Source organism: Paramisgurnus dabryanus, chromosome 16, assembly GCF_030506205.2.
Source record: "Paramisgurnus dabryanus chromosome 16, PD_genome_1.1, whole genome shotgun sequence".
NCBI classification, from domain to species: Eukaryota; Metazoa; Chordata; class Actinopteri; order Cypriniformes; family Cobitidae; genus Paramisgurnus; species Paramisgurnus dabryanus.
In genome coordinates, this window is record NC_133352.1 from 23102170 (window position 1) to 23124934 (window position 22765).

At 37.4% G+C, this 22765-nt stretch overlaps 1 protein-coding gene across 3 annotated transcripts in view; it reads left to right on the top strand.

The window, feature by feature from the left end:
* pcdh1b (protocadherin 1b) overlaps positions 1–22162 on the top strand; it is a 172034-nt gene extending 149872 nt beyond the window's left edge. Inside the window, exon 7 of one of the 3 annotated variants that reach the window (XR_010536439.2) lies at positions 20280–20397. Coding sequence is in view for 2 of the 3 variants with exons in the window: in XM_065272981.2 (XP_065129053.2) it covers positions 20280–20689 (410 nt within the window). In the remaining variant the exon portion in view is untranslated. Of the gene's footprint in view, positions 1–20279 lie in introns of all 3 variants that reach the window. The other 2 variants (XM_065272981.2, XM_065273004.2) reach the window with 2 other exon arrangements.
* Positions 22163–22765: the final 603 nt, after the last annotated feature.

The window sequence follows — 22765 nt, forward strand, 5'->3', positions numbered from 1 at the left end:
GTTTGTGTTGAGTGGGTATAGTGGCAGTAGTCACACAACACATCCTAGAGAATGTGCAACTCTATTTTCACGTTCTAATTCGGGCCCTCTCTGGAAGAGCTTGATGATGGGATGAAAGAAATGTGTTTTTGTTTATCTACTCACACCTCACACACACACTTACTGTATGTGTCACTGAATGAATGTGTGTGTGTGTGTGTTTGTGCTATAAGAGACAGCAATGATGTCAGATAGTTAGTTTAGAGAGCGACTGAAGACATTTTACATTGAAGGCACCACTGAATTTAATTAAATCCTAACTTGCAGGCCTAATTAACACCATGATAAATAACACTGTCCACAAGAGGTGCAGCTCATCCAAAGACAATGCTAAAATGGATCCAATCCAAGCCTCTCATTCGGTTTCCCTCTGAAGAAACTGTATCATGCATTTGTCATCTTAACAAGAAAACAATGACATTCCCTGACGCCCCGCAGCCCTAATCAGTTTTAACTGTAGCAAAAGGTGTGTGCGTGTGTGTTCTGCACTGAATGATGTCAAAGGAATAGATCATATGTTCTAGATAGATGTTCAATCAGCCCACAATGTAAGCAAACAAACAGGGCAGTAGAGCTTGACTTATGCCTCCAAATTCCCGTTTGACATGCCAGCTGCTGCCCCGTGGCAAGAGACATGCATACACAGCCAGTGAGCACACATTTTGTCTGAATAAGCAGGCTTGACTGAACATTAAAGTTGTGTCCCTAATGATGTGCCATGCAATATGCATACTACAGTATGAACAGCAAGATGACGTCCCAAATGTTTTTCTTTTTACTAAAACGAGGCATTTACCATTAAAATGCATGAGATGTATTGTAATAAATGTATTAAGGTGCTAGACATTGCACCTTTACAGTCTTTGATGCACGTGTGTATGCGCATGTCTCCATTCGTATGTTTGTCTTAAGGCCTATATCTAAATGAACAGACTGTGCATGCGCTTGGACAGATGGTGTGAGGTAGTGTTTGGCTAAACAGGGCATTTACTTGATACCATACAATCAATCAGCACGCACAAACACACGCAGTGCATTTATAACACCTCCAGCACAGATGTGTTCTAGTTTCAGCTACTGTACGCGGACATGGACATGCTATTCTCAGGCCTATACATGCCCGTGGGGTCCTTATGCAACCGTATCACATTGAACTGCTCGAGCATGCGTTTCTCCGTATAGAGAATCCCATTAGTGAGGTCTTTAGTGTTTTGCGGGCCAGTTTTGGCTTGACCGTTCGCACTGGCACAATGCTGGCCCAGCGCTGGGCAAACAGAGGGCGCATATTATAGTGCCGTGTTTCTGTGCCAAACTAGCCAAGCCTGACAGCGCCAGTTCACAACATAATCCAATCTCTTTACCTTCACCTTTACTGTTTTCTAAATTACTTTCTGTAACTCTCCTCCTCTCTGTCGTTTCTGTCTATTTATGCAAATTTGACTTAAAAATAACTATGGTCAAATTATATCTGAATCCATATATTCAATGAAACTTTGTTTAAATCTAGATGAAAAGATAGACTATGAGCTCAATACGGTACCTCATAAGACAGAAACGTATACGAGAAGTCACAGACTTGTAATAATCTTCAGAAACGCTACCATTTCTTTGTTCATGCATCTTAAAACCTTATTTTCCCACCATCGCCTCAGTCCTCTGATTTTACAGCGCTGGGTAAAAGAGCGACTGATGGAGTACGGGATGAGGGTACATAAACAGATATCTGATCTAGAGGAAATGTGCTCCTGTGGTGAGGACGCTCGTTAGCGTTAGCATTGGCTAATCCTCTCTTATTAATGGGCTCCGTTGCAGTGCTGTTGTGTACGGAGAGGATTAGCTGTTGTTTGTCTCTCGTCTGTGTTATGTTGTTTTAGCCTCATGTGGGTCAGAGGAGAGACTATTACTGAGCTGCCCTGTTATAGCACTCAGACATCGGGAGCGGCGAGTCACGCTGGTGCTGGAAGTGTTGTTGTACAATCGAGTTTACATTAAGGCTTAGGAAGGTTTTACTCAAACATGTGCATCAGAGAGGTTTGGTTGGTAAGCATTGGCCACTTTGTTTTTAATTTGATTTGCATTAACTTTTTTTTTGAGAGATACTTTTATCCAAAGCAACAGTGAATTGATAGCCTATACATTTTTGTATATGCATTCTCTGGGAATTAAACCCGTGACCTATGGATTGCTTATGCACTGCTCTATAAATTAACATGAAGACAAAAGGCCAAAAAATGGTTCTCAAATAACATTTTATCATGCAGTCATTATTTTAGATGAATGGGACCGCTACCTTTTTTTCCCCAAGTAAAATAAACACATAAGCAAGCACACATTCACAACCACATTATTTCTTACACCCCTGGTTGTTTTTGGATGAGTATGGAGGATTTTGTGTGCATTTGTGTGTTTTCTGTGTGGGCGTGTTATCTTTGGATGAGGTTTCTGGTGAGCCACAGGGCAAATGTGTTTCTGCCCCAGTTAGGCCGCCCTGCTCTGGCATAGCCTTAGCTGGCATGAGAGTGCCACTGAAACCCTGGCGCTTTATTATTCTAGAGCACAGAGGAAGTGGGCACACCAAAAAGCCCCTGCACAGACCAGTCACCAGACACCTTTAAATTCTGGTCTCAGTTCAGCGTTGATACACCAAAGTCTCATTTCAAAATGTCACATAACAAACTCAATTTCAGCTGAAATAGTTCTGCCTAAATGTGTTGAAAAAAAGGCCTGTATTCTTCTCTTTTCTGTCAAAAAGAGTATATAATTCACAGAGGTCACAAATAAAAATCTGTACCGTATAAAAACTTTGAAATTGGTCGCACGAATGCAATTTTCAATCAGAAGAGCGTCCCCTTTTTTGAATAGCCATTGGTCTTTAGTTTTAAACATATCACTAAATCATGCTTAGTTAAAAAGTTGTATACACCCTGAACCAGTCATGCACTTCATATTTTTGCTGATTTGTATTGAAACATGACTACTTTAAGTTTTAGTGTGTTTCAGATGTAAAGTTTATTTTGTCATATTAATGGCCCCAATGCTAGAAGACTTGAACTTTACAGTTTTTACCAATTGCTTACACACGTTTTCAAAACTAAGTCTCCTTTTTTCAAAACTCTACACACAATTCTCAAAACTGCACACACAAAATGCAAAATAGCACATATCTCCTTCAAAATGCAACACTGCATTCAAAATGACACAAACACGTGTCAAAATGAAGCATTTGCATCAAATGGCAAACACTTCTTTCAAAATATAACATTTTTGGATATACCATGTAAACACTGCTGTTCAAAATCTAAAGCTCTTTGGTCTTTCATGGGCTTATATCTACATTTCAATACAATGTTCTACAGTGAAAGTAATCTGATGAGAGGGGTAAAAAGTACACCGGAGACGCCAATGCAATGTAGAAACAGAAAATATTTATTAGTCCAAATATTACTGTTGTATACATTAGCATACAACAAAACTATAAACATGTAAACCAAAAGTATATTCTTTACAGTAGAATACAGTAAATTGTGTGTGGGGTCCTGTTCCAGGAATTGGCAGGGGGGGTGCAGATTGACAAAACAGTGACCTTTGACCTATTTATAGGCATATCTATACTACTGTAAAGTAAAGCAGTGATTGGTTAGTGATCAGTAAAGCATTTAGTGTTTGCACATGTGAGGAGTGTGTCTGTGTGACCTGGTGAATGAGTGTAGCATTTTGATTGGTTGTGTTTGGAAAAGGAAAGCAAGTGACTTCCTCATAGATCTTTGTGTTTTAGGTAGAGAATTGTGTGTAGTGTTTTGAAAAAAGTGTTTTATGCAATTGAAAACTGAGTCAAAGGCTGAGAAATAGCTTATGGTTTTGAAGATTTGGCATGTAGTTTTGCACTTTGAGTGAGAGGTTTTGAAAATCGTGTGACATGAAAAGATTTTGTGTGTAACCAATCGTAAAAAACTGTAATATGTCCGTGTATTTAAAAATTTTGGGATTTGTTGGTTTTACTTTTATAAGAATAAAATAACTAATGACTCCAAACATTTTTAAGCTTTCACTTTTTGATTGTTACCATTTGAAGTTAGTGTTTGTACAGTATGTGTGTGTGTGCTATCAGGGGACACTTTGCTCCTCTGTGGAGGATGTCTCTGTGGGTGAACTCTCACAGCACGTGTGTGTGTGTGTGTGTGTGTGTGTGTGTGTGTGTGTGTGTGTGTGTGTGTGTGTGTGTGTGTGTGTGTGTGTGTGTGTGTGTGTGTGTGTGTAAAGTATGCATGTGTGTGCTATCAGGGGACACTTTGCTCCTCTGTGGTGGATGTCTCTGTGGGCGAGTGTGTTTTTGTGTGTGTGTGTTGTGTGTGTGTGCCTGTTGTGTGTAAAGATGTGTATCGTGGAGATAAATCCCAGTGTGTGTTCTGAAGAAGTATTGTCCTAGTTAATTAGCAGCACAGCGGTCAGATCCACACACTGGCCTTCAAAGTTTTCACACTCAACAACACTCTCTGCATACAGACGCAGACAATAATGAGTACACGCACACACAGAGACACACACGCGCATATACACTTACTGTACCTAGACACTGACATGTCCTTCACAAAGCAAATCTATAGTTTGTGATTCATGTCTATTGTCTTTCCATCACTGCAATCTTTTCTTTTACCATCAAGAGAGACCGGGGCTAGTTGTCACATAGGAAACTTGTCACAAGTGCTCAGTTTCTCGGTTTTGACTTATAAGTCCAATGGCAAATGCTTGATGTCTCTAGCAGTGTTTTCATGTGTTGGTTTCAGATGCCTAGTTTGAAACCATGTTGGGGCTCACTATGTTTTTACCCTAAAAGCCATGTCAATTTGCCACATTTTTGCATACATTATATATAAGACATATATGCGCACATTGAATACAGTTTATAGATTTCAGTATCTGAATATATACTATACTGAAATATTTATAATAGCCTTTTGTGACCCATGTTTACTGTACCTTTAAGACTTTTAAATGACAGTGACCTCTCTTTCCATTGGTTACACTCTTTGGCTTTGTAAAATACCATTAGTTCAGCACTGTCAGGGCTGAATGCTGCTTACCACACACCCCCTTTAAGGTCTTATAAAATGTATACTTATGCTCAATCCTGGCCTTTATCAGCAGGCTAGTGAGCCACTGTATTTGACTTCCAGGGCTTCCTTCCAGAGGAGAAACAGAATTGATTTACATTTAAAATCAAAGCTCTATCCTTTAGGTTCCTAAAGCAGAGGACAGCAAGCTAAGAAATAGCATTTATTTTTGTTTGTTTTTCCTGCTGTGCAACTGGCTGGTGAAGTCTCACTTGGCCAGGTGCATGTTGCAAATAGTGTCTGAGAGTTGTATTTGTGCACCATTTGCTTGTTAGCAACTCTCCATGGCTTTGTCAGTGGTTGTGTATCAGAGTCTTGGCTTTTCCCAGAAGCACTCTGCAAGTCCAGAGTAGAAGTTGTTAAATTACATTCACTTCTTTTTTCATGCATCCCTCTTACATTTTTAGCCATATTTGGAAAAACCTTAAAGCCAAGCTGAGGGAATCCTGCATAATAATGTCTTGCTCTCAGTATAGTGTCAGGGCTGCCTAGTCTCACGAAATTGATTCTTTTTTCGTGAAATTATCAAGAATTTCCACGTTTTTTCGTGATCGTATAACGGATTCCTGTTTTCGTGTGGTTATCATGTATTTGGTCATGTCAACAGAGATGAGTTGTCACAACTTATAAAATATATTGGAGAAAAGTCAACTTAATTTTATAAGTTATAACAACTCATCTGTAGTTATAACAACTCATCTCTAGTCAAGATAAATAATAGTAAGTTGAAATGACTTGTAAATCCCAGTTGATTCAACAAAAAATTTTAAGGCAGAAAAGTATTTTTTACAGTGTACCATTGTCGCTTCGGTTTAGGGTTAGATTTACATAAAATGACATCCCTACCCAAACCCAACTCTAACCCTAACGCCAGGCGACATATAAAAAAAATCAGAAAAACATAGTATAAACAAATATATAAAGTAATGCAAGCACCAAATTTAACCCTAAACTGAAGGGACAATGGTTTAAAAATAGGAAAAAGCCGTTGAGTAACCAATACGTGATAATCACACGCAAACAGGAATTCGTTATACGATCACGAAAAAGGTGGAAATTCGTGATAATTTCATGAAAAAATTATAAAAAAATTACGTGACTATATCACGAAACCTCGTGATAAACCTAGTGTGAGGGATAGCCAGGGAACGTCATGCTAAGGGACCTTCAACATTTTTATGGAAAGTCTTACAAGTATCTTTGACAAAACTTATTAAATGACAAAAAAATGAAGTGATAAAAGGCTGGAAAAGAGTGTATTCTCAAAGTTCAAAGGTCAGGCAATAATCAAATCACAACCATTTCCAGTAAGCTAGCTGTGAGATTTTGGTTAAAATTGAAGCAAAAATGTTTAATTCGTTGTGAAAGAGCTTTTGAAAGAAATGATGAGTTAATGAAGCGTATGAGGTGTGGTCAGACAACAAAGCAAATTAAATAAACAACAGCGAGGGACCACAGTAAGAAGTGGTACAAGGGTATAGCAGAAACAGATGGCGTATCTTCTGTTGAAGTGACAGCAGTTTATTAGCAAAGCAAAAGAGAAAGAACAGGGCGGGTTGTGTCGAGTTTCATTAGTCAAAAGAAAGTTGAACATTTAATCGACCTAATGTTAACCATTTGAACTTGCCAAAGCTAAAATAACATTTATCCCAAGGGAATACCCTCAAGATGCAATAAAATATTAAATTGTATTACATGGAAACCTTCCGATCACACATCTGTACCGTTAATCCTTTTAAACACGATTGCTTTATGTGTCCGTAATAAAAATGCATTTTAATGCAAATGATGGTGAGCTGAGACCTTAAACAGAAGCTCTTCCATCAACAACGGTTCCTCACTTACTGTCAAGAGACAGGAACTAGTTGAAGTACAAAAAAAGAAAGTATTAATGGCATTGTGCCCTGTCTTTCATTTTGTCTCCCGTTCAGTGTTTCATCTTCTAATCTGCATTGCAAGAGAATTAAAGCTCGGAGCTTTGCCCACTATCAGTAGCAGAGAAAAAAATGGATTGCTTTTAATAATGAATCAAACAAGCTTGGCAGCACCCACACATTTCCTATATTTTACCTTAAATATTGAAAGCCCCCGATTCCTGCTTTTTCTTGTTGAAGGAGAATAAAGGAATAGAGAAGAATGCAATTCTTAAAAAGAGATACGATGCATATGGGGCGTCTTTGGGCCAGTGTCTTGACTCTTTCTTTTGAAGATAACATTATTTTTCATATCCCGTACTCTAAGGGCATCTGAGTTCGGGGGGTCCTAGGATGTTTTAGATTCCTTAGCAAGTCATGTTGCATGTATATTGTGAGGTTATGCATATGTACCAATAAACTCTAGAGGTTAAAGAAAGTAATAAGTACTTCAAGCTGGTGTTTATATAAGCTTAAATAATGCTGGTCTTAATTAAGATTTAATCTAGCCTACTATCTCAAACTCTGTACTGGAGCAACATGGGTTCAAGCCAGAACAATAACATACTGACACAAATCTATATTTTCCCTGACCAACCTTGCAATAGCTCCATCCAGTCCCCGGAGCACTAAGAAAGAGAGAACATAGAGAGTTATATTGTAAGCGCTGCCGAACATTGATTTATAACTTATGTGCCCCTATGAGAAAGGCTTCAAGAGAAAGCAATATTTATTGAAAAACAATAAATCAGGCATTTGAGATAATCTTTAGTTTCATTTCACTTCAATTTTCACTCGGTTTAACTTTTTACTCTCCTAAAAGACATGCATTGTGATGTCCTTTGGAAATATTTCACTATTTTTCTGTTATCTTATTTTAGACAAGATAAAAAAAAACTCAGGCAGTTTAGCTTGAGATATACTTGCCCAAGGCGTTATTAGATTTAAATTATATTAACTCTGTTAATGCAGCAAGTCATTTCACTACGTGAACAGTATGTAAAATGACGGTAGATCTAAGTTATCTCCTACTCCTGAAGTTTCTATCTTCACAAGCTAATAATCGCCACACAGATCAAATGCAGAACTCAGTTGTGTTTTTATGTTCGCTATGGAGAGAAAAAGTCCTAAATGAAAGCGACGCTGCTTTTTGGTCTTTACATTTTCTCAGATAATGATGGCAAATTTGGAATTTGGAGCATGAAATGATGTTACAGTTGGGGAGAGAGAGAGAGAAAGAGAACAAGAGCAGGAAAACAACACAGACATCACAAAATAATGGAGCAAACAAAACAATATTCCAGTTCTGAAAATGAATGTATCCCAATGAGAAGAAGAAACAATCAAAAAGGTCAAAACCTATCCGCATGAATGAACTTATAGGCAAAAATACCAGGATGGGTTTGATAACATTACCCTTCACAACAACAGCACAATGAAACTCAGCCCAGCTTTATGCTAAAATGAATAACGGAACAGCTCTCTCTTCACAATTGTTTTCTTTCTGGGTTGGATGTGGATGAGGTCAAAACATAATTTTAATTTTGGTTTAGTTGCCAAGGACTCTCAGAGATGAAGGGACATCATCTTGTGATATCGCCATCTTGTGATGTTGCCACATTTTCAGCAGATGTGAGTTTGTGGCTTAGTCTCAATTTTTGTCTTTGTCTCATCGTTTGTTTTTGTTTTGTTTCTATTTTTATCTAATCAATGATCATTATTACACTCATTATATATATATTTTAAAGGCCTAATGCTTTTCATATGAAACATTTTTTATATATCTGTCAGGTGTCTGTCATGATAGATATAAATTTCCCATTTTTCCTCTTTTTCCTCACCAACAGTTAATTGCAGGGTAACAGTTTACATGAAGGGGTGTTCATAAGACTGACACGACAGCTTCATAATCATGACATGACACGTGTCATGAACATGCAGGAGATTTTATGCACATTTATGACAACTGTCATGAAATGTCATTTGTTCAGTTATGTAATTTTTAATGCAAAGATGACATTGTTTGTATTGTCTTTGTTATGACAACTTGACATAAACCAATACATCATAACTTGTGATAAATCTGTCATAAACATGACATAGCAGAATAATTATCAAACTTAAGAAACTACCTAGCTTTATGTGTTAACATTATATTAAACTGTCATTTAAGTGTCATTAATTAGTGTTAATACAATGTCAAATAATTTTAAATATGTCAAAATGTAAAAAGATTATAGTTAACTTCATGTATGTGCACAATACATAAAAACTGACAACTAAGAACTTTTTTAGAAGAAATAACTAACAAAACATTTAATTAATATACTTAACTAATTTAATGTAATTAACTGTTTTTCCAGCAATATGGACTGCATGCCTTAACCCATTATTGTACTGTTTTCATTTAATTTTAGTTTAATCGTTCTTCGTATGCAATAAAATATTATTATTTTTTTATTCATTATGATTGATTTTATAAAAGAAAACTTAAAAAAAACATTATTAACTAAACAATATTAATGACGCTGTTATAAAACTAATTGACAGAGTATTAACACTTAATGACATTTTAATGACAAATTATATTTGTACTACTGTTGTTGAGGTCAAGAAAAATATTAATGACGCTGTTATAAAACCATCTGACAGAGTATTAACACTTAATGACATTTTAATGACAAATTAAATTTGTATCTCTAGTAAAAAGTGGTCAGTTATTGTTTTCTTTGTAATGTCAAGTTGTCATGTCAGTCTTATGAACACCCCTTCAAGTAAAGTGCTACCAATTGCAAGTGGCTTTGTGCTGATTACATCATTTTAATAGCAACTGATGTATTGAATACACTGAACAAATGGATCAGATTATTTTGCTTGCACTATAACAGTGTGGACAGTTAATCTAAAATCAGATTTTTAAATTCGTAATTGCATTGAATGCAGTGAATGAATCCTGGCCTGCTATAGTAAGGCAACTTCAGTGGCTATTAAATAGCAGCAAAAGCTATAGTTACCTTGGTTATTTTTGGTAAAGGTTCCTGTTTAAGAATACTTTTGAGGCAGGAGGATGCTGGGTTGGTTGGCAGATCAATAAAAGGTGAATGTTTGGGATATATCCAAAGCCTGTGGATCCCTGACCTAGTCAGATAAGAGTAGCTTACTCTCTGTGAAGGAGGAATAGATGTCTGCTCCCAGATACAGCAGAATAGTAATCCTGTAAGTGTGTGTGTGTGTGTGTGTGTGTGTGTGTGTGTGTGTGTGTGTGTGTGTGTGTGTGTGTGTGTGTGTGTGTGTCTATGAGAGTACATAAATGTGTGTTGTGCTGCAGAAAAGGCATCACATCCAAAACTAGCATATGGTCTCTATCAAAACAACATGTCCGACAGCCATATGTTTTGCATGCAGGTTACACACATGCACCATCATAAACACGTCACCCTTCTGGTGATCTAATCACAAATTCACACACCATCACCCTTTGTAAGTGCGCCCAGGGCTGCCCATGGTTTTCGCACTCTTTTACAAACACACACATATTTACTGTGTTTTGTGTGGGCACTATAATTTAATGAAGCAATGTCTTGACATTTTGTCATTCTGAATGACCTCAGCTTTGACCTCACCGATGACCTTTAGCTTCTGAGAGTCCTGGCCGACATGAAGTAAAACAGCGTCCCTAAAACGCACTTAGCAATATGATACTGACCACTAACCACCAGTATCCACACTTCCTGTGTGTGTGTGTCTGTGGCCAGGGGAAGCAAACAATTTTTACTGTGTGTGTGTGCATTTTCAAAATGTAAGTGTAAATAATATATCATGATTGTATTAATGATATTATTTTTAACTACATTTTGACAAATGCAATGCAACTTTAAAGCGCCCATAACCTAAATAAAAGCATTTTTAAATGTGTTTCTGTCAGAAAATGAGTCGCCTGTGTGTGTAACACAGTCTCACCCCATTTCGTCAATATTTGACGACACTTGACCATTCGTCATATGTTGACGTGAAGGGTATACCTTTCGCGTCATTTTTTGACGAACTGGGGACTTCAATACTATTACGTCCGTTGCATTCTCTTTCCTATTTTATTACCATTTGCGCGTCGGTTTAGGGTTAGATTACGCAAAATTAAACAGTGTACGCGAAATTAAACAGTGTACGCGAAATTAAACAGTTGTCACCTGGCGTTGGGGTTAGAAACAGTTGTCACCTGGCGTTGGGGTTAGAGTTAGGTTTGGGTAGGGATGTCATTATGTAAATCTAACCCTAAACCGACGCGCAAATGGTAATAAAATAGGAAAGAGAATGCAACGGACGTAATAGTATTGAAGTCCCCAGTTCGTCAAAAAATGATGCGAAAGGTATACCCTTCACGTCAACATATGACGAATGGTCAAGTGTCATCAAATATTGACGAAATGGGGTGAGACTGGGTTGGTGTGTGCAGAAATATCCTCTACCCCCTACTTTGCATACGGGAGGGAAACAAAAGCTTTCTTTGCATTTAAAGAGACACACACAAAAACAGGGCTTTTTCCACATTCTGGGGATACCAGAGACTTGTCTGGACTATAAGTCGCATCAGTCAAAAAATGTGTCATGAAGAGGATAAAAACATTTATAAGAAAATTTATAAGAAACGCATTTATTTAGAAAATGATTATTCTTTTGGGGGGCATTTTGTTTGTTTAGTCTTTCTCCGTTGTCTTTAAGTTAGGGCCTGTTTACACGAGACACTCGAGGGTGAAAATGTAAAAATATTTTTTCAAATGTGCCTTTTGGAAACCACCCTCCAGAGTGAAAATCTTTAAAACAATCTACCGTCACATTTTTGTCTAAAGATACGGTATTTAAATATTGCTGAAAACACCTAGGTTAGGGGCCCTTTAAGAACAAGCATACACTTGCATCAGCAACATATAAACAGTAATGCTAGCACCCACCAATCAACTTTATTAACATTACACTGTCACATATAATAATGAGTCAAGGTAACACATATTTTGAGTCACGCACACTTTTCACATTCATTAATTCCTCAATTTCTGGTGCTAATACAAATGAGCATCATAGCGTTGGTTCTTGCCTTCCAGCCCTTTCTCTCTCCTTCTCCTATCTGTCATTGTGAGCAAGAGTCACACCGTGTCAGTGAGAAAGCTGTGTGCATTGTCAGAAAAATGAGCCCAAGCTTAAAAAAGATCCTAATAGGTTCCATTAAGTACATATATGTATGGGTACCAATCTGTACCTTTGAGGTACTTATATGCACTCTTTGGTACCAAAATGCACGTCTGAGGTACTATTATTTACTCTTTAGATGCAAAGCTCTCATTTTGAAAGGGTACTGCCCCAGTGACAGCTAGGGATTATTTTTGAGCATTTTTTTTCTGACAGTGTGATGCAGAGAATGTTACAGACACACATGTCCAGTTTTGTACAATTGTTTTATCCTATTATTTGGGGTCGAACTCGTTCACTTATTTTACAAAGATATTTTCTTTGATTTAAAATTAAAGTTAGTTTTTTTGTTTGGTTGGAAGGAAACAGTTGAATGTGGGGTAATACGCCAAATATCAATATTCCTCTCACCTCTCCATGTTATAATGCAGATCATCCCAAACTATCACTGTGCTTATCACAGAGAAATCAACAATGATGATGACAGAAAAGAAAGAATACTGTATCTCTTCCCGACACAAAGGTGCATGCAGGCTTGCTTCCACAAAATTAAAGTCGGCTGCAAAAATTCAGCTCGTCTCAGTTATGCGCTTCTCTCTCGACTGTGGTCCTAAAAGCTTATTGAGAAAGAGAGAGAAAGAGAGAGTGGCGGCCCGAGGGCAGCTTGCTCCAGCCATACATTTATTCACTTTTGTAGCATGATTGAAGTTTCCCTCTACTGATTTCTGGAGGGAGAGATGAGAGAGAGCGAGGGAAAAGAAATCTCTCTTATTCTTTCTTTTCCTCTTTTTTCTGTCTCTCAGTTCTTCATCATTAATAATGAAAATGATTTTGTGCAGCATGGCATTTGCCCGCAAGTCTGTTTCTTTTAAGTTTTGATGTTTGCGGGGGAGATTTTTCATCTTTTTAGTCCGCTTAAGGATATTACTGTAGCTCGTCACCTTTATATTTGCGCTTCACTGAAGAGTGCAATTCTTTCATTTTGTATATACTATAAAGCAGCGTATTTCTGCATACATTAGTCTAAGCTACACGGGTTAAAAAAAATGAAAATGAGGGCAGGGAAAAGACAATACATGGGTGGCTGTGCTAATGGCAGACATTTATATTTAGAGCTGTGTTCCACTTCCCCTCTGTCAGAAGTCATTTAGACATAAGCTATCATTACAGATAGACTCATTTTCTAAGGCACAATGAATACTTCCAGTAGAGCATGGTTCAATGAAACATTCATGTTACGAAAATCAAATCTTACGATCCATATCACACCTTCAAAATTTGTACTGAAGTCTGGTTGTGGTTGTCAGTGGGCTGGGTAATTTCATTAGACTTGTCCAAAACGACATTGAATTCAGTGAGCTGGGTTCCTGCAAAGTGATTAAGTCTTATTCTCGCTGAAAACAAGATTTAGAAGTGAAATCACCACTCGCAGGGAAGAATGGACTCCGGCAAACAATGGCAGTTCTAATTTATTTAGAAAAAAGTCAAAAGTGATGTAAGTTCAGCGCAATTTTATAAAGTTTGTTTTTACAATATACATTGATCAGTTGAGCTTGCTTCTTTTCATCCGTCCCATTTGTCTGGTTTGCGTCTACAGAAGGGCTTTTGTACTCGCTTTTCTACTTCACAGGCGGTTGTTTAGGCCTTCAGCACAATCAAACGTAACAGCCTCGCCTCATCTTCAATGATTCAGCTCATGCACTGATGAACTCAACTTTAAAACATTCATGAGTGGAAGATGTTATGCAGCTTACCCTAGTTGATTTAGCCGTGGGCTACAGCCTTTCTCTGTGTGCTTATCTTCCCAAGCCAGAAGGAGATTCTATACAGCTGATGCATACTGAAACACAGCTTGCCAATGAGCGGAGGTTTGCGAAACAACTTGCACACCCCCTTCCCTTGGCTGGCAGAATGGGGGGAGCGAATATGGTCAGCGGGCGAGGACATTGATTTTTGCGGATCAGATAAGTTTCATGTTTAACAGATGTAGGCCAATGGGACATGGTCCAGATGATAGCAGTCTCTGCCTTTGTTCAGAACTCATTTAGCTTGTAAGTGAAGCTTTGGCAAAGCGTTGCATCCGTGGTTCTGCCGGAGAGCATTGTGGAACGCACTCACGCGGAATGCCGCAGCGATTTGAACGGCTCCTCGGTGCCAGTAACATCGGAGAATAGAACAGACATAAATGTAAATAGGACCGTATGAAAGAGCGTAATTAAATGTTTGAAAACACACAGTCCACCTGCAGTCAAATGATAAGAGTAATTCATTTAGATTTCCAAGTATGAGCTTTGCAACTTCATCTGCTTTCTAAAGATGTGTATTGTGACATTATTTAAGGCCTACCCAAATTTTCCAGTTTAAGCGTCCGTAAGGTTTTATTGACATACCATTTACACAAGATTTAATAGATAGGCTCAAAAACAGACACAAGTAATACAGTGATATACAGTGTATATTGAAAAATAGACATTTTAAATTAAAGTGTTGTCGGTTTCGTTCAAATCTAATTGGCACCCAATCACTGTAATTGCAACTTGAAGTCAAACTTAATTTGACAATAAAGTATAATGTGTTTAATTCTGTGCCACTGCTGGCTGTGAATTTGTAACTCAAATACAAAAGTCAGACAGCCATGATTTCCATCTGTCATAGACTCGCCACCAAAAGCAATCTGTAGATGTTAAGAATATGAATAATGCAGATACTCTGACTGTGTGACATGTAGTGCTTTGAAAGTAAACTAAATTTAAACCTTCATCAAAACATTAATGTCACAAGTAAACCAACAGCTAAATTTAAATATTTAAATTTGGAGTAGATAACATGTCTTCCTTTCTGTTAAATGTTAAATTCTAGTTTAATAATGGACTAATAAGTAAAAAAAAAATGTTTCATTGAATCTCAGTTTGGTTGGGGAGTTTTTAAAATAGCTTTAAAATACTGACTATGATAAAGCACATAGCGTCTACAGCCATGATTTATTGGATAAAGGCACCTGGGTATGAAAGTTGCATTTATTAATATAACGATCTAAGCCACTTGTTTAAATAACAAAATTAAACTTACAATTTCAAATGAAAAGAGCATTTTAATCTAAAATACATATAGGAAGCTCAGGTGACATCTTGCTGTATGCAAGACAACACTGAGAAAGTGCCCATCTCAGTTGTCTTAAACTCTCTTGGTAACTGCCTAGCATTATAATTTATAGTTTTATGCTGCTGGGTATCTTTCCAGCTTGCTGTCATTAGACGGTACATTGTGTCTTGCTACTACCCCTACTGTGTCCCCCATAATGTTATTCTGAGCTGCTGTTTGACCAGCCTGCAGTAACAGCAGTGCTTATAGACATTTATATTAAGTTATATTTTTGTATTACTTTTGCATGTTTATTGCATGTTACATTGGTATTTATATCACTTTTGTAAGGAATAATGGACGATGGGCCATTGAATTATAAGAAAATAATGCACACCCAAGGTGGTAATGGTTACACCGAATAATTCAAAGGAACGGAGTCAATTATTCCTCTTATACACGGTTCAACACAATCTCATGGCAAGTCGTGTCATAGTCACAAAATAATTGATTAATTTATTCGTGTTCATGGACAGAACAGATTTTTTTGCTTTTTTCGTGCCATTGATCCCAAATGTCTTTTTGAATTTCTATAAATAGTTTTCTGTGTGCGTGTCACAAATTTATTTTTGCGTGTCATTTTATATTTTGTTTTCTCGTTGTTTTTTAATATTTTCAAATTATTGTCGCTTGGGGTTAGATTTGGGGTTTGGGTTAGGATGTAATTTTATGTATTGGTTTCTACATGGTTTTCTTCCAATTTTACCATTTATTTTCGCTTGGGGTTAGGAGGTCTGAAATGTAACAGAAAGTCTTTCCAACCCCAACGTCAAGTGACAATGGTAAAAATATTGATAAAACAAAATATAAAATGACAAAAATAAAAAATTAAAGTTGGGCCACGCACACGAAAAACTATTTATAGAAATTTGTTCTCGACGGCACGAAAAAAGCGGAAAATCATGTCCATGAACACAAATAAATGAATCAAATATTTTGTGACTATAACACGACAAACATTGTTCTTCTGCCTATTTTTAAGACATTTGACAGGTCAGGTGTGCGTTTTGTTGAAAAAATAATCAACACACATGGAACATTTCTCAGCCAATCAGAATAAAGCATTCAACAGACCCGTGGTATAAATAATAATATTATACTTAGTAGTACTTATACTGTGTGAATGTGCAAAACTAAGGGGTAGGGGGAAGGGGTAAGACAGAGAAATGGGATTGGGCCATAATCTTGTAAGACTATGATGCACTTCCTGTATATAATCCTATATGAAGAAGTTTATTTAAAGCCTCAAAAACTCATGTTAAAATATGTAAGGTCATTTTTATTTCATGTTGTCTTCTCTTTCTTTCCTTGTAGATTTTGTTTGGCATTCCTCCATACAGTATGTAAGATCCGATTTACCTCTTTTCCTTTTTAAGCACTCACTTCATGTTTTACTTCCAAAATGATTTCCTTTACCCCTTCTTTTCTATCCTTCTAAAAGCAGTTTGTCGATTAATTAATAGCTGGCTAATTTAATTTTCCTTGGAGTAATAACTTGTTTAAGCACGAATACAAAGTGTCAAGACAAAGTTTTAATCTGGCCAAAGTTTAATTAGTCTCGAAGAGGTTTGCGTACGTGCAGATGGGGGTCAGAGGGAGAGGACGGTGGATCGAATGACAACAGAACACAAGGTTAGAAAAGGTAGCAGGGAGGGGAGATGGGGGACTTCCATCAACTCTGCCTGTCTGCTTCAATCCGTGCCCAAGATCAGCCTGCACTCACACACAAGGGATTGTGGGATATGTTGGAGTGTTGGTGTTAACTGTCAAATAACGGTGGCTTTTCCCACTGCTGTCCTCCACACCTGTCACCCAGGGCAACCTGTGTGTAGTGGCCGAGCTATAGGCTCCCATGAGCGGCTTTAAGGCATAGCCACAGCTGGAAATCAATTGGCTGAGACAATTATGGAATGAAGTGAAGAGGCTGCATATATTAGGGATTTTAGGACCTGAGGATGAACAGCAATGAGGTTTTAACATAATCCTGCATTTTCTAGATTGAAAAGAAGCATAAAAGTAATAAAAATAATAAATAACTAATAAACTATAATTATTGCTCTTCATTAGACTTTGTAGACATTTAAATCAATTCATAATGTCTGTTTGAATATACATAAACTGCATAAAGTATAGGATAAATGAGAAACAATTACCTCTAAATGAAGCATCTTCTCTATATAAAAATATTTTCTTTCCCCTTTTCTCTCTCATTTTTTAAACAGATAACATTTTTACTACTCAGAATTATTTTCCTCACTGTTGTAGGTTGCTTTGGATGTGTCTGCTAAATGCCTTATATAAATATTAGCTACAGTAAGGCTCAGGCTTAGAAAGGTAGGATACTGAACTATAGTTATAGTATTTTATACTATTGCCATCCCCTAATACACATACAAAGCCTAATCTTATTCATTACTGCCATTGTGATCAAATGATTACGACTCTTTCATATGAAAATCATCCCCCTGCATGTCAAACAGGCGTTCTTACCTTCAAAGAAACAGTGAAATGGACATTTTGACAGCTACACAATTGGCCGTGGAATTCATTGGAAAACAGCTTGAACCCTGCATGTGTATTTCCATCCATATCACACCCCAAGGGCACTACAGTAGAATGAGAATGTTGTAAAGTAAATCCAGCCCTCCATCACTGAAGAGTAGAGAGAGAGAAAGAGAGAGAGAGAGGAACCAGCTTTAACACATCCTCCCTCTTTACTTTAGACGACAGCACCAAATGTCAGATACTCATCTGGAAATAATTTCCATTCTATTATGGTGACAAGGGACCGGCAGAATCTAATTAGCAGGAAAAAATCCTGGAGAGCCAGATTGGTGGTGATTGTTGATAGGGGCAGTGGTGCAGGGCAAACTCTCCAGCCTTCAGGCTCAGCGGGTGACACTCATGAGGTTAACTGGAACTTGAAGAAGGTAGATAAGAATAGGAGAGGGACTTAGGTGCGGTGTGCCAGAGAGGAAGGTCTCTATTAGTCTGTACGAACCTAATCTGTGAATATTCTTCCCTGAGTGATAGAAAAAGAGAGAGATGTAATCTTTAGTCAGAGGTATTGTTATTATTTTTTAATAATAAAATAATAATGCTTAGAGATAATAGTGCTTGTGCTAAGATCATGGATTTACCATCTACCATCAGATTTTTTGTTTAAAAGTCTGTCTAAAGTCTGATATTAAAGTCTGAAGTTTTGTCAGTTTGTCACAACACAGAAAAATTTGATATTCAGACAATTTTTAAAGATTAAAAAACACCAAAAAAAAAAAACAGGCAGGATTCTCTGCTTGTAAAAGCCGGGAGCTTTTCTGCTGTTTGTGCTAAAACCATGTCAAGTAGCGGGAAAGCTCTCTCTCTCTACTTTCTAATACCGCTACAACCTGAGTGGATGTTTGTGATTGTTTTAGGGGTGGGGCCATGCTCAGTGACTCCACTGCATCATCGTGCCACCATTTTAGCCCACCCCAAATAATCTTGAACAACTCCACAATTCAGTCTTTGTAACATGTTTTTTACAATTATAATGTGTTTAGAAACAATTCTCTGAAATGATTTTACACAGACTTCAACGTTTAGACTTATATTACATTTACATATGCATTGGCCTTTAATCCAAAGTGACTCCACATTACTGAGGAGCACTCTTAAACACTGAAAAAAAATGATTCATTCAATTTACTACATTTTTTAAGGTAAGTGGTTGCAATCAATTTATTTAAGCTACATTTAAAAAAAATAGAAATACAAAACAAAAAAACTTTTGTTTAAATGTAGCTTAAATAAATTGATTGCAACCACTTACCTTAAAAAAAATTGTAAATTGAATGAATCATTTTTTTCAGTGAAGGGATAGTTCACCCAAAAATGAAAATTCTGTCATCATTTAATCACTCTCATGTTGTTACAAACCCATATAAATTTCTTTGTTTTGATGAACACAGAGAAAGATAAGAAGAATTTGGTTCCAAAACGCAATAAATCCATTTTGACTATAACCATTGTTTTGTCTAAAGATGCACACCAGTAGTTTTGTTTGTATAAACCATTTAAATTTCCTAATATAACATGCCTATACTAGTCCTGAATTAACTAATATTATATGATGTATACCTTAAACAGATATTGTCAAAGACAAATAGAATGATTTCTTAAAGGGTCTTTTAATCCATTCTTCAAAAACCAGAAACAAAATCATCAAACATGAGATGCTTCAAATCAAAAGCCTTTCAAAGAGCTTAGACATTTAGGGAAATAAATGTTTTCCCCTGAGAACTTGCCATTCTGCCTGTCCCGCTTTCACATCCACACTATCAAACTAATCTAATGCCACGTTCAGAGGAAAGGTTAGGTTCAGCGTTCGCATTTATATTTTCCAGGCAGAGAGTTTGACCTTTGCAGATCAAGTTGTTATTTTCTCCTCTTGTGATCCCATCCAGCTTTACCAACCTCTAAAGTCAAGATTAGCATTCATTACACTGATTGGTTAAAGTGAAGAAGGCAGATAAGAATCTGTGGTGCTGTTTACACATCTTTAATTGACTGAACCTTATCCGTACAGTACCTTTCAGACGAATTTTAACCAACATGATATTCTGTTTGTTGTTAGAGTGGGTGGAAAATTTGCACCTGTAAGTGGACTGACGTCTTTTAAATTCTGCTTTGGCTCATTTTTGCTTTTGGGTGGTTTAAAGTGTTCTGTGATTTTTTTATTCAGTTCATCATTTGAACAAGTTCAGTCAATACATTTTCCATTTAGTCCTGATGCAATGATCATTACTCACAAAATGAAAGTGCCTTGTAAGAAGAAAGAAACATTTTGTCTTAAACAAAACAAACGTTGGTATTCATTTATTTTCATCCTCTTCATTTTCTTTTTATCCAGATCTGAGGCCTCTACCTGACGTCGCCATGACGGGAAAATGTACGCGCGAGTGTACGGAATACGGCCACTCGGATTCCTGCTGGATGCCTGGACAACCTTCACCCAACCGTACCAAGAGTCACAAGAGTGGGCCGAAACTCTCCACCTTTGTGCCTTACCAGGAGAGGGAGGGTCAAGAGCGTTTGATGGCCGACAGCAGCTCCAAGCCTCTGGGAGAAGAGCGAAGTGGAGGTGGGGGGAACAAAGTGGCCAGCATTCGCTTTTTGCCACCCTACACTAGTGCCTATTCCGCAGGTGGCGATGGTGGTAAGGACTGCCCCCTGGAGGAGATACCCCTGAGTCAGACAGCCGATTACGCCCCTGCTACTACACCGTCTAGCCAAGGTTCAAAACGAGAAATCTACCTGTGACGCGCCAGTTTTCCGTCTGGGTTCGGTTCCACATTCGATCCAATTTATTTGTGATCAGCAATGCCTGTGAGAGGATAAAAGGCCTCATTGTCAAAATCTACAACACAAAACCAGACCTTAATTTACACAAATCATCTGGACATGCATCTCCAGTATTTTCAGATATGAGCCTAATGGCTGACACAACACAGCTAGAGTCCTGCTTCAAAACCCTTTGGGTGTTTATATATCTCTGCACATTGTTAGAGGCTCTGGAAGCCAAATAGAAAGATATGAAGAGAAAAAAAGAGAAAACAATTTTGTGAATATGAATGAAGAACACCCCACATAAACTTCTAATGAAAGAATGTAAGAACAATTTTGAAGTGAACTTTGTGATAATTTAATGTTAAGGGTATACTCCTATTTTATTCGGATTCTTTTGCTGATTTTTTAATATATATAATATAATACTTCTGATTGGACTGTAGTTATGCTTACCTAAAACATATACGCCAATGTAAACATACAAATAGTTTCTTTTTTGTTTTTCTATACGTGTATAAACGTGTGTTTGTGTATCCCTACTGAACATTTTAAGCAGGGTACTTCAGAAAAACTGGCAGAGCAAATGCTGGTTAGGGAAATACATTTTCAACACACATACAGTACTTTACAGAATAGATCCATCTTCATTATACTTTAAGCATTGAAGGATAAACGTTTCTTACTTTCAACATTTTTTTTTTCATAGAAAGCTCTTTTCTTAATGTACAGTGATGTAAATACAACACACATCTAGAGGAAGAATTTTAGTTCCCCTCCCGACTATTTAGCTGTACAGAACTTGAAAGTACAAAGGACAATGCTCAGAGGATTGGTTTCCCTACCAGGAAAAAGGACAACACAGGACCACAGAATGCTAAAGATAATCCACAGTAGGAGCCTCAGCTGTCTATCAACACGGGACACAAAATTTGGGGCAAAATCAAAATGCACGGGGAAAAATGGATTACAGCAGATTTGTATGACGTTGAGTTGTCATTTTTGAAATGTTGCCCCATGCGTCATCAGTTCCCAAGGGATGCCTTGTAGGAGCGGGATAGAGATCTGGGTAACTGCCATCCCCAGTGACTTTCTCCTGTGTTTGATCAGAGGACTCTAGGAGCCAATGCTTTCGCTTGAGTTGCCCTCCAGGCTACGATTCTGCGGGAGCTTCGTTTAACCCATCCCATCCTCACGAAGGATCAACAACTTTTCACTATGTTCACAAAAACACCGAATTGTCCATGTACTGTGCAATAGCCTTCTCGTATTGAGACATGTAAACTCTGTCGTGGTTGTGTCAGATTTCTTACTCTGCTCTGTGTCGGGTTTGACCCTGTCAAAATGAAAGCTTAAAAGAGGTAGATGCTATCAAAAATAGTGACAGCAGAACATTTCTTTCCGAAAATATTTGTTTGACACCATTAAAGTTGTGTTCCACAAATCCAGTATACTGTAGGATCTTTGAAATTCTCTTTTAAGTGTGCTTTGAGTCTATGACATTACAAGACTCCTGCAGTGAACTTAGAGTTTAGATTGCATACATTTTGCTAGCAAAGTCAAACTGGCACTTGACTAACCAGGGTGCTTTCGCTAAATGCCAAATCTGAAAGCGGGGCTTTTCAGAAAGAGTTTACAGATCATTTATGGCGTTAATAATATCAGATGATGCCAGTGTGGATTGAATCTACAAGCTACAACGAATGCACTATCATTTACAACATGTCACAAGTTCAAACCATAAAAAAACGACTTTTCAACTCTAGTAAAGCGAAGTTGGATTTTACTGTTAAATCTGTAGGTGTTAATGCATTACTTCCAGTTTAACAGCGCACGGGGATGCACTGAGCTGTGTGCTAAAGGTGCAATATTTGATAAAAACCTTTTTTAAAGCATCTCATTAGTAAAGCATAAAGTTACCCAACACTAAAGGCTGGTGTCTCAGGTGGTGGCTATGTTTGATGTGACACATTGTATTTTCGTTCATTTGTGTGAATTCATTAAGTTCAGCTTGGACCACTAGAATGACTATAAATCACCATAAGGTCTTGC